This window comes from Opisthocomus hoazin, chromosome 15, assembly GCF_030867145.1.
Source record: "Opisthocomus hoazin isolate bOpiHoa1 chromosome 15, bOpiHoa1.hap1, whole genome shotgun sequence".
Lineage (NCBI taxonomy): Eukaryota > Metazoa > Chordata > Aves > Opisthocomiformes > Opisthocomidae > Opisthocomus > Opisthocomus hoazin.
This window is the reverse complement of record NC_134428.1, coordinates 17,357,431-17,375,521: the sequence shown is the minus strand read 5'-3', so window position 1 is coordinate 17,375,521 and position 18,091 is coordinate 17,357,431. Positions and strand designations below refer to the sequence as shown.

At 44.9% G+C, this 18,091-nt stretch overlaps 1 protein-coding gene and 1 non-coding gene across 2 annotated transcripts; one reads left to right on the top strand and one right to left on the bottom strand.

Annotated features, from left to right (window-relative positions):
* Positions 1-3,383: 3,383 nt before the first annotated feature.
* Positions 3,384-3,465, top strand: TRNAL-UAG (transfer RNA leucine (anticodon UAG)). The gene has a single exon. It is a non-coding gene; the product is annotated as a tRNA-Leu (tRNA).
* A 1,095-nt stretch (positions 3,466-4,560) lies between these two features.
* On the bottom strand, positions 4,561-15,459 carry LOC104329091 (putative short-chain dehydrogenase/reductase family 42E member 2). The gene is made up of 11 exons (XM_009934179.2): positions 15,118-15,459; positions 14,503-14,598; positions 13,451-13,508; positions 12,700-12,818; positions 11,666-11,741; positions 10,127-10,209; positions 8,744-8,881; positions 7,350-7,415; positions 6,622-6,685; positions 5,839-5,912; positions 4,561-5,227 (listed from the first exon to the last, which is right to left on the bottom strand). Exons 1-11 carry the CDS (start codon positions 15,457-15,459, stop codon positions 4,979-4,981), a joined length of 1,365 nt encoding a protein of 454 aa, XP_009932481.1. The 3' UTR covers positions 4,561-4,978.
* Positions 15,460-18,091: the final 2,632 nt, after the last annotated feature.

Below are 18,091 nucleotides of genomic sequence, written 5' to 3'. Positions count from 1 at the left end.
TAGCGGTGTGAGAGACGCGGGGACCGCGGGGCGGGGGGCAGCGGCAGGCGGAGCGGGTCTGCTTGGAAACCCGCACGGAGCCAGGCCCCCAGAGCGTGGGCTCCCAGTTTGCTTTCTGCTTCCCCCGGGCTTGGAGGCAGCTGGCTGTCCCACGGGAAGGGCCCCCCACGGCAGCCCCCCATGGACCCCAGCCCTGGGGCAGGCAGGGAGGAGCCTGTGGGGCTCGGCGCACTTCGGGTTGGCCTTTTCAGCTAAATCGAACTGTACAGCGCTACATTTCCCTGTCAGAAATGGCAGAGGTATGCACCAGACTTCAGGTTCCAAAGGCTTCAGATTGCCTCTCATTGCCCGCATTTGCTTTCTTCTTAAAACCCTGGCTTTCTGGGTTGAAAACGCCCATGTTTAACCTTCTCCTTAAGCTACAATTTGTGGCAAATTTAAACAAAACTCCTTATCCTTTCATGGGTTACATGGAAATCAACATAAATAGGTTCTACTTAATTGTATTACTTGGCAGCCTGCAAAGAGTCTGCCCCTTTTACTGTCTCATGTAAATAATCCTCATTAGTGCTTTCCACTGTAAATAGGGATTATAAAACCAAGATAGAAGATGTGAGTACATCCTTTGTGACAGACCAACGGTCTCTTGTGGCATCACAGACAGAAGAATGCACAACCCCTGCTCTCTCCGAAGACGGAGGCAACGCTGAGAGAAACGCTGCTGCAGCACCGGTGCCGAGATAATCTTCAGGCGGAAGATCACTAGTATTTAATTAACAACACACAGAGCAGATGCTCTGACTCTCTGCTAGGAACACCCACCTACCACCACCATTACTTACATAAAATAAACGGTAGCTTTAGCTTGGGGACTGGAGGGAGCAGCGCGTGCATGCAGGAGTGCTGCCTGCCGTTTGAGGGTAGCTGTAATTTTGGCAGCAATTCCTAGCACTATGCTGAGGGTGCAGCCCTTGTATGAGCATCTAAAGCAGAGACTTGAATGAGCCCCCATTTAATGCTGCTTCCTGCAGGCACATTTCTGCGTGGCCTGAAATTCCTGCAGAGTTTAAGCTCAAATTAAACACATTTACAATGTTTGTGGATTGTGCAGAAAACCTCTGAGGTCCTACTTATCTCCTAGCTGCAAATCACCGCTGTAAATATTAACAGCTATCAAAAACTGAGTGCTTTTCCCCCATCAGCAGCAGAATGTGCATCTCCCGGTTCTGCGGGCAGCCGAGCGGAGCATCTTGGGGAGAGCAGCATCTGGCACAGCTGCTGTCAGCACCCCTCCCAGCAGGGCCTGGGAAGAGAGCAGCCTTGTCAAATTAATTCTGAAGGCCTGGTGGGAGCCAGATGCCCAGTTCCCATTGCATGAAAATGTGTTGATAATGGCTAAAAAAAAAAAGTCACCATCTGCTATCGTAGGCTACTGGTAACGGTGGAATAGTGCTATCAGTGTGACATGTGAGCACAGCTGAGCAAGTCACAAGACTAACTGTCTTTAAACTCGCACAAACCATTGTTCTGGACTAAAAGGGACCCAGTGGCATACGGCTGTGTTATGCTACCTATCCTCACGGACAGCCTTCTGCTACAGTAGGAATGTAGTTAGGTTATACTGTCTCAAGCTACACACTTCTCATGCTTTTACATCAGCCAGCTCTGGTACCCCGATGCAAGGGCTTTCGGGTTTAAGTCTGGGGCTGCCCTTCTCTAGAACATTTTCTTAAAAGAACAATCAGTGGTGATGATGAAAACGTCCTAGAGGTGTACACAGGAATTAGGTATTAGCCCAGACACGCTGCATCTTCAAGTTTTCTATTTAGATGTTACCTACTATATCCCTAACACGGAGTTTGATTCATACTTTTTTTTTAAATATTAAAAATTAAATCTAAAATGGCAACCTAGGAAATCAGTGACCTGTAAGTCTAGAATGTTACTCTTTCATTTCGTGTGCTGAGCAATGCATATGTATTTTTCCAAGAGCACCGGAGCTTGCGTAGTTCCTGCACACGGGTGTTGAACGAAGTTCTGTTTAGAAACGGCTGTTCTAGGGAACTGTGGTTTCTGAAAGGAAAACAGAAAGCATACCCCAGATAATAACTTTCAGAGCAATTTTGTTCTGCGTTCATTTGAAAATCCAGATGAAAAACTGCCTGTAAACAAATTAATTCTCTCAGCAGTCTGTGCCTACGTACTCCTATGACCGTCCCTTCTTACCAGGCAAACTCTCTCAGCAGTCTGTGCCTACGTACTCCTATGACCGTCCCTTCTTACCAGGCAAACCCCGTTGGTCACACACCTCCCTGCAGCCCTATGGCAGGTGCACGTCACACCCACGCGCAAGACTTCCCGGAGCACCAGTGCACGACTCCCTGCGGGAAGCAGAGCGCGCGCAGACATCTCTCGGTGTTGTTTTAATTGCACAGCGTTTAGTCCTGATGCTTTTAGCTCTGTTCGCAAAGTAATTATCCCAACGCCTCCTGCAGGCCTCCCGGAACACGAGGGTCTGTCTCTGCCCACCGGCGGCAGCTCGGGCCTGGCCGCGGTCGCCACACCCAGCTCCCTCCCGGCGGCGGTGGCCGAGACGCCTGCTCACACCGCGCCCCGGCACCGCGGCAGCAGGAGGGCGCGGCGGGACGGGAGCTGCGCACGGACAGGCAGCCTCGGCCCCCGCCGCGCTCCGTGCTGGGCGGCACCGAGGTGAAGGCAGCCGGGCCGGGGAGGCCCCGAACCCCGCACCGGGCGGGCCGCGCTCCCGCTGCCTGAGACGCTGGGAGCGAAGGCCGCGGGGTCGGCGCTCCGGGTGCGGAGCGGACCCACTTCCCGACTCCTGCGGCCGCAGAGGCGCCGGCGGAGGGCTGCCCTCGTCCCGGCGTGGCCGTGGCAAGGACGGCCCCGGGGCGGCGGACCCGCGCCGCCGGGCGAAGCGCTCCGGATCCCATGGGCTGCTGCGGGGAGCAGGCACGGGGCAGGGCCCCGCCCTGATGGCGGCCGAGGCTGAGCCCCGGGCAGGCGCGGCCGCTCTCCCGCCTCCCAGTCGGCGCGCGGGGCGCCCGGCCCACGTGGGCGGGCGGCGCCGGGCGCGCGGCAGCGGCGCCACCTGTCGGGCGCGCGCCGCCCGCCCCAGCCACAGGGAGCCGGCGGGGGACGGGCCCGGGCGGGGGACGGGCGGCGGCAGCCCCGGTCGCGGAGCCTCTCCCCGGAGAGCGAGGGGGCCGCACCCCCTGCCGTAGCGGCGTTTGCCGGGGAGCGCGGCCGGCGGCGGAGGGCGTCGTGGTAGCGCGGACACAGGCCGGCAGCGTGCGGGCGTGGGTGGGGAGAGCGGCGGCGCCGGCCCCCTGAAAGAGGCCTGGCGGGCGCGTGATTAACCAGGCGGTAGCGTGGCCGAGTGGTCTAAGGCGCTGGATTTAGGCTCCAGTCATTTCGATGGCGTGGGTTCGAATCCCACCGCTGCCAAGCTGTTTTGTCCCCGCCACGGTGGCTGCTCCTTTTCGCCGCCCGGGCAGCGAGGTCGCGTTGGCGGCTGGCGGGGCCGGTGTGGAGACACACCGTACGGGCGGTCCGGGCACGGCGCCCCGCGACCGCCGCAGAGGGGGTAGCTGTTGCCGGTTACGATCGAAGTACGGAAAGTTGTGGTACGTGCTGAGGACCTAGCCCGCTTTTTGGCTTTGAAACAAACCGAGAAATCCTGGTCTGGGCAGTTCTGCCGTCCCGTTCTGCGTGTGGGTGACGGCGCCCGCCGGCCCGGCCGAGGCACCCGCGGGGAGGTCCGAGCGCTCCCGCCTGCGCCGGGATGCTCAAACCCACCCGCCCGTGAGTCCTCCGCAACCCCCGCCTCACCCCGCCCGCGTCTCCTTCCCCAAGCTCTCCCCTCGCGCCTGCGTCGTGATCCTAGCTGTTTCCTCCCCGCGTCACGGGCTGGGAGAGGTGCGGCGGGGAGAGGGTTCGGTGACGAATCGCTGCCGGGACTGGCGCGTGCGCGGGGGCGGTTTCTAGACCCCGGGTTTTAGGCCCAGCTGGGCTGAGCAGTAATTCAAAAATCTCATTGTTCACTTCAGCTGTTGCAGGGATTTGCTCAGTACAACAGCTGCTTCAGAAATTAGGTGCCAAACGCAGTCGTACCTGAAGTTCAGCTGATGAGCAACCGAAATTTATTGTTCGTTGCCGTCCTCAGTAACTGCGGGAGGGAAGCGCTACGGAGATCAGCGCAACCCGTAGTGGCAGATTCCTCGGCTGTGACAGAAATGCCCTGAACTGGTGTAACTTAGTCAATAACTTCCAATCTAAGTAAAATATGCGGTTTAGACTCATGAAAAACCACAGCTGCGGGTCCCCCCCAGGCCTGCGAGCGGCCCCCGGTGCTGTCGCAGACGGCTCTGCTCGCCAGGGTCGGGCAGGGAGCGCGCTGGTCTGCAACAGTCTGCACACAGGCACAGAACGGACTGCAGCGACATTTCGAGTTCACTTTTATTTTCCCTTGGATGCAGCGGTACAGCTACTTCACCAAAGAAATCCACACATCGTGAACCCTCTGTATGGCTGGTGTGTGTTATTTACAGTAATCGGTTCCGTCCGTCCGTTTGCTTGTTCCTCAGTTCCCCCAGGCAGTGAGCCCTGGCAGCAGCTGTGGTCAATCCTCCTCCTTATTTCAGCCATTTTTCTTCATGAAGCACTGCAGGCTGGCTGTAGCTCTTGGCTTTTTCTGCAGGTGCTCATTTACTTCAGCAGTCAATCTGGAAAGTTGTTTTTTTTGTGTGAAATAAACAGATATAACAGTTGTGACTCCAGTGTGTTTCAGTGGTTTGGCCGTAATTGTTTAATTTCTCAAGTACAACTACTACTACATTACAATTTAGTTTTTAAATCTAAAAACAACTACCTGTTTATTGCGTTTGGGCCAGTAACTATTGTGGAGATTAGAATGCTCCAGGTAGCAGTACTGCAACTGAGTACATGCCATTCATGCAAGTCAGTGGTGTGTTTTTTTAAAAAAATGCAAAACTGAAAGGCCATCAAATCTTAAAGAAACAAAGATCAAACTTAAACTAATAATTAAAGAAAGCAAAACTTTGAGGCAGATGTGATGATTCTGGGCTTCTGGTCTTGTTTTCATGTAATGGTCCACAGAATCAGCAAATGCAAACTTCTCTGGGCTGTACCCCAGCTGACTCCGTGCCTTGTCGATGCGAAATGTGTGAGTTATAGAAATGTTCTGTACCTACAGGGTAAAAGAGTCAGCATACAAAGATGTGAATACATAGGAATTTGGAACAAAGTCTGTAAATGGTAGCAAAGATGCAGCTAAAGGAAATGTAAAATAAAAAAACACATTATATCAGTGTCCTATTGACATATATCACATTGCCTGTAAAATTCTTCACTCAAAAGGAGAATTGTGAAAGCCCAAAGAGGCAGTAAGAGCTGCAAAGTGGAATCGTCCAGCCTTGAACACATCCACAAAAAATGTTCTGCAGTTGTTCATGTACCTAAGGAGGCAGATAAAAGCCATCTTTTAGGTGCCTAAGTATCTTCAGAAATCAGGGTCCAACTGACCAGCCAAAGCTGTGCAGGATACCAGGACCTGGGAGGAAGGAGCCGAAGCGGCCTCTCCCACATTGCAAGCATAAGCTCTTATCTTTCCAAAGATTATGGCAACCAGCACAATATATTGCCTAAAATGTACATGACGCATACATTGGCCCTGGAAACTGGAGGCTGCAGTAGTACGGGATGGATTTTACTTTCTACTGACTTAAACTGTACCTCAGTATTAGCATGTATGTATGCATCCTGTGAGAATTCAGGGGAGTTCATGAACAAAGACTTTACCTCATTTCTGGTCAGCAGTGGGGACAGTTCAAGAAACGGCCTCAGCATCAGATGAAGGTATTCCATTATCACGGCTGCACAACAAAAGATTTCTACTTGAGGCAAGAATAGGAAATTGCTGTACCATTATGACTGTGGCATATCCCACACTGTCTCTGATAGTGAAGGATAATCGTGCACCTAAGAGCTCAGGGCACCGTCACTAACATCAACAGGGCTACTTGCTCCCAAGGGGTGGGATTTAATCGTTAACGCTTCAGTCAGCCTGAACTGGGGTGCTTGTGCGAAAAGGATTTGGAGGGTTGGTGACAGGTCTAGTGAAAAGATCATGAGACTTCATAAAAAATGTGGGAACAACAAAATACTCAGAGTTGGATTCTGTCTTAGCTGCACACAGTGGTTGATTCTGGAGAGAGCGTGGGGTACAGGCGAACGAGGAATTTACCCATGCAGCAAAGCAGACACTTTTCAGTGCATTTAATGAAGTAATGGATTTTTACATTTTGCTTTTTATATTTATACCATCAGCTCCACAAAGTTATAAATCCATTAAGTCCTACATAAAACCTGGTTTTCTGGGACTTAAATAACAGATCATTCTGGTTTCAACACACTGCATAGAGCTGAACTTCACCCCTAACCCTAGATGAGCCCACAGCACATTATTTTTATACATGAAACTGAAAATAGTAGGCAAATTTAAAAAAAATCAAAATATTATGTTACAGTTAGGAATGAGGGTAGTGTGGGCAGGAAAGAGAAATGTTGATAAAATATTTTTACCTGATGCATAAACTAAGGATGTAGGAATACGTATCCGTGGTTTACTGCAACCTAATCTTTCAAACTGAAATAAATTTAATAAATAGTGAAAAAACCAGAAACCTCAAACAAGTTTTAAAGTTTAAATACAGAAGATATTTGTGGAAATATTTACTGATGAAACAGAAAAATTCATCATTGCTGTTACTATTTGAGTTTTCATTTTTCAGAGGATTCCAAGTTAAACATCACATGCAGACACTATGTAATTTTCAAATCACAGTCTTAAAAAAAGGAAAAAAATCAATCAAAATGTTATGGTGTACTGATAACTAATTTAACACTGTGACATATTTATGGTTTTGAGCCCATTGTTAACAATAAAATGATCTTTTGAAAAGAATGCATATTACAGATAAGTAATTAGGATTTATATTTTTTGTCCACCCAAAATAGGCACCGATAACAGATGCATGCCCAAGAAATGAAGATAATCGCAACTCAGAAGACCGTACTCGTTGAGATGGTCCTTTGGTCTCAGCGAAGACAGCTGCTTTAACGCAGTATTTTAGGCAGGCTTTGTTACAGTGCTAATCACGCTGAACTTCAAGGAGGAGTTAAACCCACATTCAGAACAGAACTCTTACGCCCAAAGCAAATACACCAAATGTAACATGCACACAAAAGCTGGAGTTGTATACAGTCAAAGAAACTAATATATTTAGAGATAAAGTATATATTGTACGTACAAGCGGAGTTAACCATTCAAAAAGGTTGAATTTTTCACCATCATTGATGAAATACACCTGGCCACTCTGTTAAAGAGGTAGAGAAGAGACGCATTACTAAAAATAATACTGCATATATATTGACTTCTTTATCTCACTCCTTATGAATAGCTTACAAATAATACAGCAATATAAAATGTGCATGGACGTACAGGCAAGCCAACAAACTATCTACCTGTGTCTCAATCAGTTGCACGAATGTGTGCAATGAATCATAGAATCATAGAATCATAGGTTGGAAAAGACCTCTAAGATCATCAAGTCCAACCATCCACCCAACACCACCATGCCTAATAAACCATATTGTACAGTGCCACACTACACGTTTTTTAAACGCCTCCAGGGATCGTGACTCAACCACCTCCCTGGGCAGCCTGTTCCAATGCCTGACACCTGCCTCACTTGTTGTTGGTCTCTTCTCCCAGGTAACTAGTGATAGGACGAGAGGCAATGGCCTCAAGTTGCGTCAGGGGAGGTTTAGATTGGATATTAGGAAAAATTTCTTTACTGAAAGAGTGGTCAGGCATTGGAACAGGCTGCCCAGGGAGGTGGTCGAGTTGAAATTGGTGGACAGGTGGTTTATGTGCTTAACATGCTGTGGTACGATTGATTTATTTCAGATGTGCCTACGCAGAACGGCTATATTGACTATACAGAGAGTACCAGATGCCCTGGATGTGGCGCCATGTCTAACTTGTGCTGTTAACACATCGTCACCAAATGGTGGGACACGTTCTGCTCTCAGGCTGGTTACGACTCACTGAAATCCATCAGGCTCCATCTGTGTAACCAAGGTGTAAGTTACCTCTTTCCCTTTTGCTTTTAAGGTTTTAGAAAATGTAGTTTAGTCCTACGTCAAATAAAAAAACTGTGTTTACAAGGAGGAAAACAGTTGCAACGATTTTAGAAATCAATGAACCCAAATGAAATGTGCTTTTATTTGCGCGTGGTATGGGGAGAACTGATTATCACAGTTCAGAACATTAAGTTCAGAAAATCAAGTCACTGTACAGGGGATAAGGGTATAAATCTGCCTGAACTTCCAATTTCTTTCTGACATAGCAAACATTCTTTGCTCATCTTCCAGAAATGGCAAATATTATATTACAAAAATGAAAAGATGGAGATACTCTTGCAGAACCAAACATTCCAACTCTGAACACACTGCACAGCCAGTGCTGCCAGGTCCCACACTGTTCAGAGCACGTTTGTAGACTAAAAACAGACAGCAACATAAGCTAAAAGACAATACCACAAACATTAATAACTGCCACTACAGTAGTTACTATAGCACAGGATACAGGGGCAGGGTCCACTGTCAAATGAAAACTGGGCTGCTTTTGTTGTTTACTTACAGCTATGTAGTTCTTTTCAGGGGTGAGAGCTTCAGCAGCTAGAATTTGAGCTTGTACAAGATTCTCTGCATGCACCCAGTTCATTTTAGCAGAAGGATCCCCAAACTTGAAGCTAAGTAGCCCTCTCTCGATATTCTTCTGTAGACATAAACATGAAACCAAAGCAAAATGGGTTTTAAAATCAGGTACAGTGCACTTTCTTGTCCGGCTAAATGTAAGTTTGTCCCTACTTAAAAAAAATTACATGAATCGGTTAAAAAGAATCAGAAGAAGTGCAGAGCACTCTAAAAATATTGCTTATGAGGAAGGATCAAAGAATGTATTGAACATAATACATCTTGCATTTACAAAAAATACAACTCTGTTCTAAGGATAAGTAAAATATTGTGCAGAAAGGCAAGATACAGTTCTGAATGGATCAAAAGTATTCACAAAATTGGATCAAATTTAACAAATAGCTTTGGGTGGGGAAAAATGGAAGGTAATGCTAGGTGTTGCATTCTTCATTTAGCAGGTACATTTTAGAAACTGCAAAATGTGACAGTTGCATAATGCCTTAAGATGGGATCATAACAAATAAGCCTAAAATCTTAAATGGAAATCTAAACAAACTGTATTTTTGGGGGAGACTAAAGCAAATATATCGGGTTTAACTAAAATGACATTTGCCATTCTTAAAAATTATTTTATTTAGAAGTATATTTTGGCTGACTTCAATATAATTCCCTACCTCAGCCACAAAAGAAAAATATTTATTATGTGGTAAGCTGAATCTATTATTTCGTCAAAGCTGTGCGTAACTTTATGTTGTACTGATGCTTTTAAAATAACTGACTCCTACAATTCTACAGGGATCACATTCTGAACACTGTACTAGTCCTACAATTTAAAAGACAGCAAGTGAAAAAGAGTAAAATGTGAACACCTCGGCAGTTTGCCCTTTAGGAACCTATTGTAGCAGAAGGTGCTTCCAACTCTCTACTTGTGCCATTGGCTAGTGAAAGCTATTAATCATTGAGACTGGAAATAAAATATTTTGCCAAATCTCTTTTCATTAATATTTTAAACTATTTGGTGTAAGTTGCATGCAAACAGACATTTGAAATATTATAGATTGGCCCGAATCTTATAACTATAGTAAGTATTAAAGTATGAAGCTGGACTTAAATGTGTTTGTATTTCAAGAAAAATCTTTTTGAATGTCCTATACAATTCTTTACAGATATAATATAGCTCCTGTTAACTAAAGTTATAATATCCTCAGCAGACAATTGAATTGTTGAATTGCTGCCCGACAAGAAGGTCAGTCAATTTATAACTCAAATAAGTGATGCTGTTGTACATCATAGAAAATTCTGCTGATTGAAAAATTCAAATACATACTGCTAGCCTTGGCAAGTGTCTTTGCTCTTCTGGTCCATAGATTCCTGGTGGGCGAAGAACACACGTATGGAGTATTCCACCTCCTAGAAAAATTTATAAGACCATTCTTAAGTGACTTTCATATAACTACGTTATATCTTTCTTTGTATGAACCAAAGACTGTGGTAGCACAACTTACTCTGAAATAAACTAACTTCACCATCTTAAAAAATAACACATACAAAAACATGTTGAATTAGTAGTTGGATATTAAGTTGGCAGAATCAGAACATGCAGAATAGCAAGGTAAGATTCAGAGAAGTCCTGCCAGCATAGTCAGATTCCTACAAATTACCAGATATTTCAATACCTCTCTCTAACCAGTCCTTTGTCTCTGTGCCAAAGCAGCGAATGAATGTGCCAGCTGTGGTGATGAGTTTGCTGAAGGGAGCAAATTGTTGGTAGGAAAGTGGAATGAAATAAATTAATCTCATACAAAATTATTGATGGGAAACAGTGACTCACTAGCAGCATAAGATAGAGCTGAAAGGTTCTCAACAGTAGGCACAGCCAGCTCCCACTAGAACTGCTACAGAAGCTCTTGATAATTTCAGGGGGAGGAAGTAAGGACCGTCATAAAAATCCAATCACTTCCCAAGAATATCAGTTAGCTGGTTCATCATCTGCTAATAACTGTTCTGAATAGTACTTGAAAACATGCAGAATACTCCATCCTGCTATGGCACAGGATCAAAATGGGATGTTTGGAACACCGACTGGTTCTAATTTCATTGACAAATACAGAACTGTGCATTGCTCCTAAAATTAAGAGGGTCTTTGATGTGAAGAGCTGGTGAGGAAATAAGGAAAAAAACCCCACTTTTTTTCTTAAACAAAACAATTCTGTTGGGATGGAATGCCCATCAATGACTTTACATCTCTTTGTAGCCCTCTGCAAGTATCAAGTGAAGAGAGTCTTTTCTGTAAGTTGTCTACAGCTAAATTTAGCTCAGTATCACTTGGCCCCACAGAATCATGTTGCACTTTATATTAATTTGTTTTGTGCTGGCAGTTATAGTATCTCACAGGTGAGCTTAAGTATTCCAGCGTATAACTGGCTTTCTCAACTCGGAAAACTTTGGGAAGCACTAATAAGTAATTCCAGGCTGCGGTATCAGGTGGCTTCTTCAGATTTTAATATAGAACTGGGTGGGGATGTAACAATTTAATCAGCATTCATGTTTTACTTATGATGCATAATACAGTGACATTAAACACTTGGTTTTGTTTAATTTATAGCTGTCTTCATCTTTTCAATTAACATACTGAACTCATGGCTACCAGGCTAAAACCTTTTACAGACATTGTGGGAACTTAAAAACAATTAAAAATTATTTTTAAGTGAAAATATTTTCATTTGTGAGAGGGGATGGATAACTTGATTTCATAGTTGCTGGACAATCTTGTTCACTAAGGATTGGTACAGGAACTCAGGATGTTAGTGAGGAACAAGAAGAGAGGAGTAAATTCCACTATGAATTCATGCTAAGACAGAAGTACCTGCTAGTGGAGTTCCATTAGCTGCTAGTACCATTTGTTCTGCAATTGATTTGGTTCTGGAATAATGATCAACATGCTACAGAGAAAAAGCAAATAAGTGTTTATCTATTCTTGAAATGACAGGGCAGAGGCGCATCTCTTCTCTGCTAGTATTTACTTAGCAGGTGGCAACAAATACCTCAAAATACAGAAGCTGTGGGGTATTAGTTTAGGATAAAACCCATGCATATTGGTAAGGTAAGCAAGCATTTTTGTTTATCCAAATCCAGCTAATTGATTTCAGCACATTTGAGAAGCAATAAATATATGTATGCTTTGAATGCTGCCAAGAATGTAAGTGATCACTACTTTGTAATCTGGATTTCTTTTTTCAGGTAACGGAAAAGTCAAAAGCCAAGTTTTGAAGACATTACAATTGGTCTGAATGATCCTGTTCACTTTCTTGTGGCACTGTCCCAGGGAAATATTATTCGATATACTATTCAAAATATTATTCAGTATTTTCTCTATCCATCTCTACTTCCTGAAAGACTGTGAAGTATTTAATGGAGAGAGGAGGGACACAAAAAACAACTGTGTATGCAAAGCAAGTCAGAAGTACTTTTTCCAAGTGCAATAACACCATCTAAAAATAGGCCGCTTTTCTGTATCAGCTCTACATTGAATATATATCATCTTCAGTAAGGGAGAAACAGAAAAATCATATAAATAATAAATGGCTAAAGAGGCCCCAAGCCATATAACACAATCCCTATGTCCAGGTGGAATTTCATTAATGTTAATGGGACACTGTATGAGTTCTTTTGCAAAATCAAGGCCTTGATAGGAAACAAAGAAATATATACTGCAATTTAATTAAAACTGATCTGTTAAGGTTGTGAATAGCATCTACAAAGAGCGTAAAGAGCTTTATTTCTTCTTTCTTCGCACTGGATTCTGGTATCAGGCAAAACATGGTCATGAAAACTCCAGGCTTTTTAGAAACAAGAAAGTAAACAAAGAGGAAACATGAAAATATAATACAACCGAAATACCTTTTCAACTGGAAAATATGGCACAGTTTCCTCATCACCATCTTCAATAGGAAGCCCTCCAAACACCACATTTACCGTACTGGTGTATATCAGTCTAGCGATGTTCCTTTGTCTGCAGGCTGCGGCAATGCATGAAGTAAATTAGTTTAGTGAAAACTGAAACTGTGGAGAAAAGTTTGCATAAGCTTTTTCTGAGAACCTGTCAAATCTTAAAAGAGCAAATCCATTTTATGTCTGGGTGATTTAAAATGCAGAGCATATTTAAAGGGAAGACATCAGTTTAGAAGCAAGTGCTTTATAATCTGGCACGTCGTACTTTGGACGCTGTGAGCTAATGTGTCGCGTTTGGGAGGGCTGCTGCCAGCCGACCGAGATGGGCTTCAGTCCCAGCCAGGCAGGTGGATGGGAGGCGGCGTCTGCTTCAGGGGCCGCCCACTCCCTGTACACAAGCTATTAGATAGCAGTGAGGTTCACTGCTACAAAATACACATGGAAATACTAACTCCTGTCATGGATACAGATTCTGACATCAGGTCAAATGTGGTTACGAAAAGCTGAAGTAGTTGAACTAAAGTGTTGGCTCTCACATCACACCCCATAGCAGAATCGAGCACAAAAAACTCCAATGACGTGTAAATGTAAAATATTTGGTAAAAAACAGAGTGTGCCAAAAAAGCCGAGGGGCTTTTTCTAAGTGGTACAATATTTTGATATGCTATGCTAACACCCAGTGGCGAGGTTAGATACATACCGGCAATGATGAATCTTGTTCCGTGAATGTTTACAGTTTCAATCTCTTCTCTGTGCAGCTAGGAAAACAAAGAAATTGTGCATTTTTGAATAATAATACATTTTAAATTCAAGAGGGTGGTGTTATAAAAGTCGTCAAATAAAGGTAATGGGTTTAATTCTTTGGTTATAAAAAAGATCATTTAGACTGCTGTTTCAGACTTCAAGAAGTCAAAGAATTGTTTTTAAACTATGCCTATATTTTTATTGTATTTTTACAGACTAGCCTGCTTGAAGCAAAGAGAATCACGGTACTTCTGAACATAGATTTCCAGTTATTATACGTCTTGCAGCAATACGTTTAATATCCATGTTCCAGTAGCACTTCAGTGACCAGTTGCCTTAACGCAAGGCAATTCCAAGTATGCATTGCTCAGCTGCAAATATCTTTGAATAGGCTATTCGATCCAGCTTAGGTAATTACGGAAGTTTCTTTTATTAAATAAGGTAAGAAAGGGGGGGGGTGTTTGTAACTTAAGAATAAAAATTGTGGGTCAGAGTCCTACATCAAGTACATCCTTACAGCTTTTTACCCAATGGTAAACAATTAAAACTTGAAATTCAGCTGTTGTTATAATTGAATTTTATACAATAATTTGTAATTTAGTTCCAGATTTATTCCTCCCAATGACCTTACAGCTAGGAGTTCCACATGAAAGGTTTAGGGAAGAGTCAGCGTTTTGGAGGGAACTAGTGTCCCTTGTCTTTCCTTTTGTCCTTGCACTATTTCAGAACTCTGCAATGCCGTTTCCAACTCAAAAGCCCTCCCAGGCTGCTGGTAAAGCCTCTAATGGGGAGGAAATCATTTCACAACTAGGAAAAAAGTACTGTAAGCAGGCTGCTTGCAGCTGGCACACCAGTTTGCACAGAGCAATTTACCAGAAGAGCATGGACATGGATTCAGGCTCTCCGGATAATCTGAAGAGATAAAATCTAACATGCAGTGTTACAGCATCAAGCCCCCCATCCTCAGCAAGGGCGTCACACAGGAAACACAGAACTATTTGCACTCACTTGCTCTCTTCCTGACATTCCATATGAAGCTACATGAAACACACAGTCAGCCCCTTCACAGGCCGCAAATATGGCATCATAATCCCTGACATCTGCCTGTAACACACAAGAAAAGATATTTGGACTTCAAATGAAAGCTGCAGGTTGGCATTTGTCATCTAGTGGGTTAACGCAGAGGGAATGCATGTATGTAATTGTACTTACTGTACGTCCTAGGACTGAAAACTAGGCCCATTTCAGTACTTGCTGACAATCATACTCTACTTCCATAGAACTCAAAGGACTTTAAAAACATTCATTAAGCCTCATAATCCCCTTATGTTCATTCTAAAGGTCATTAAGGCACAGCTGAAGGCAGTGACTGGGTTCTGAGGAGTCAGGAGGTGAAGCAGGTGCTCTGTGCTATGCATTACAGGTTTCATTGTTTTCCTTATTTCAGATATACTAAAATCAGTTGACAAAAAATCATGTGGGAAATCCACACAGTTAAAACGTGTGGTTATTGAAATTTGCAATCATTTGCAGTTAGGTATTCGGATTCTGTGAAAACTACTAAGACATTACGGAAAAGGCACATGAACTAACTTTGACTGTTGTGAACATTAATCATCATACCTGGATACACACTACTCCACTGGGAATCTCCCAGATAGGCCTGTGTATGTCATACAGAACAACAGAAGCTCCTGCGCTGGCAAGAGCACATCCCAGCTTGTATCCGAAGTAGCCTCCGCCTCCTGTCACCACTGCCCGCATACTCTTTTCATTCAGTGCTCCAGCATTTCCGTTCACTTTGGAGTTAGAGGTTTGGCGCCAGGGTGCTGCTACCCCACTCAGTATAAGTTTTCTGTCAGTGAAATACTGTCTTCTACTACCAGACAAATGTAACAATTTCTCCTCCATGTTGAAAATTGCTCCATAGCGCTCCTGGATGCAGACGATTCCGGTGAGTTTCATGTTAACAAGCGCTACTCACAGCACCAAAATCTTACTTTAATGCAACCTGTTTAAGAGAGATAAAGGCAAAAGCAAAACATTAGCTACAAAATTTCCAGATTTAAAAGATTTTAAGTACCATTTAAATTTTCTGCTTAGATTGTTTAATTGTAATTATCACATTTTACAAACATTTAAAACGCCTGATACTATATTAAAGACAGCATCCTGAAAACATTATACAGAGGCTGCATGTTTTGGACTAAGTATTAATTTGCAAATGGTATCCAGAATAACAAAAGAAAAACTTATAAAAAAAGATTTCCCTAATGCAAAGAACATGAATTGAAATATTTTCCACAAGTGGGTCAGAATTAGAATAATGGTACAGACGGTAAGTTTTTATTAGCAGAAGAGAAACTGCTGCCTATGTGAAATGCATCTCCTGGTCTTAGTTGAGTTCATTCTGGTCTGCGTCACAAGCTCAAAGATGGCCTTTAGGGGTCAGAAGTGATACAGGGCCATACATGAGTATGAAATCTTGAACTGTCAGGAAAACACTAAAGATGCACAAATTCCATTTAAATTTCTGTGCTTAAAAACCGAGCAAGCAGGGCCAAGCAGAACAGCAGCAGAACAAAACTTCCCCTAGAATCACAGAATCATTAAGGTTGGAAAAGACCTCTAAGATTATGGAGTCCAACCATCAACCCATCCCGACCGTGCCTGCTAAACCATATCCTGAAGTGCCACAACTACACATTTTTTGAACTCCTTCGGGTATGGTGACTCCATCCCTGCCCTGGGCAGCCTGTTCCAATGCTTCACCACTCTTTCAGTAAAGAAATTTTTCCTAATATCTAATCTAAACCTCCCCTGACACAACTTGAGGCCATTTGCTCTTGTCCTATTGCTAGTTACTTGGGAGAAGAGACCAACACCCGCCTCACTACAACCTCCTTTCAGGTAGTTGTACAGAGCAATAAGGTCCCCCCTCAGCCTCCTCTTCTCCAGACTAAACAGCCCCAGCTCCCTCACCTGCTCCTCATAAGACTTGTGCTGTAGGCCCTTCACCAGCCTTGCTGCTCTTTGGACACACTCCACGCTGGTTGGGTGGTCTATAACAGGCTCCCGGCAGGATTTCTGCCTTTTTGGCTTTTCCCCTCATCTTCACCCATAAGCACTTGACCTTATCATCACAATCATTGAGCTCTGTACAATGGAAACAGTCCCTAACACACAGAGCCACCCCACTGGCTCTCTTTCCTCTCCTATCCCTTCTGAAGGGCAAAAGACATCTTCAATGCTTCTTCCACTTGTCCCTCACAGACGTCTGAGAAAAGTGATGTTTTCAACTCCTTTCTAAGTAGCAGCAGCTGAATGTAACTTAAGAGTACACTGTTTTTATCATTGGCAGTGATGGAATTGATATATGTGGATTTCAGAAGGACAAAAGAATGCCTGATACTCACCTTGTATCTTCAGAAGGTGTGAAGGCTATCAAACCCTCACTTTCCGGGGGAACTAGAATGAAGCAATTGCTATGTGACAGAAAGGGCCAATGAATATATTAAGAGAAAAAGTAATGGTGAGTAATTTATGTCTTAATGACAGAGGTTTTTTCCCGTCTACGCAATGGTCAAGGGTTCATCACTGCCGGGCAAGGAATTTCTGAGCATGTAGCTACCGACTTCTGGAGTTACCCACGTCCCCTCCCCGTGCCGCAATAAAAGATTCAAAGTCACCCCAGCTCCTGCCGGCATCCTCTGCATCTCACTTGCAAATTTGCCAGGGGACAGCGGGGCCGGGCTCCGGGGACGCTGTGCCGCGGCCTCAGGCTCCCCGCGGCCCGGCCCGGGCCGGCCCTTTACCCGGCGCGGCGCGGCCGTTGCGGCTGTTGCCCCCCGCCTCGCTGGAGCCCGCGGTGGGGCCAGGGGCGGGGGGCGGCAGAGGGGGTCTCTCCTGCAGGCCGCGGCCGGGCTCCCTGGGGTCCAGCAGCCCCCCCCGGGTCCCGCTCATCCTGCAGCATCCTCGGGATCCCGCAGCCTTCCAGGGATCCTGCTCATCCCGCAGCATCCCTGGGTTCCCACCGCAGCCCGGACGGTTCTCACCTCCCCGGGGCTTCTCGCAGCGTCCCGTGGGTGGCCAGGGCTCCGTCCGCGCGGAGATACCTGTTGAACTCTTCGGCTCGGCCGCCACTGGCGCCCGGGAGGATGTGGAAAGGGTCAGGAGCTGCAGAATTTCCGTTACCCAGCCAAGGCAAAAATTAAACTTTGAACACCTTTACCTCTTCCGTTATAGCTGTGCCATGTCTGAACGTTCATATTAAATTTTAATCATTTAAAGACACACTTGCAATTATGTTAGAGCGTCAGTCAAACAACAGCCAGCTTAAACTACGACTCAGTACACACTCACAGAAATGAGACAGCTGGCCATTCCAGACCGATACTAAAAGTTGTCCTAAAACTTCCAGTACTGCATTTGTAGTAATGATAAATCAATTGAACAAAGCCAGTTAGTATTAACTGGTACTGCTGTAACAACGATGTAAAAAGCATCTTACCTGAAATAACACATCAGAGGCTTGGCGTTACAGGGCTGCAGTGGTGCGGCTCCCCGGGGACTGGCAGCCGTGAAGCCAGAGGGTTCC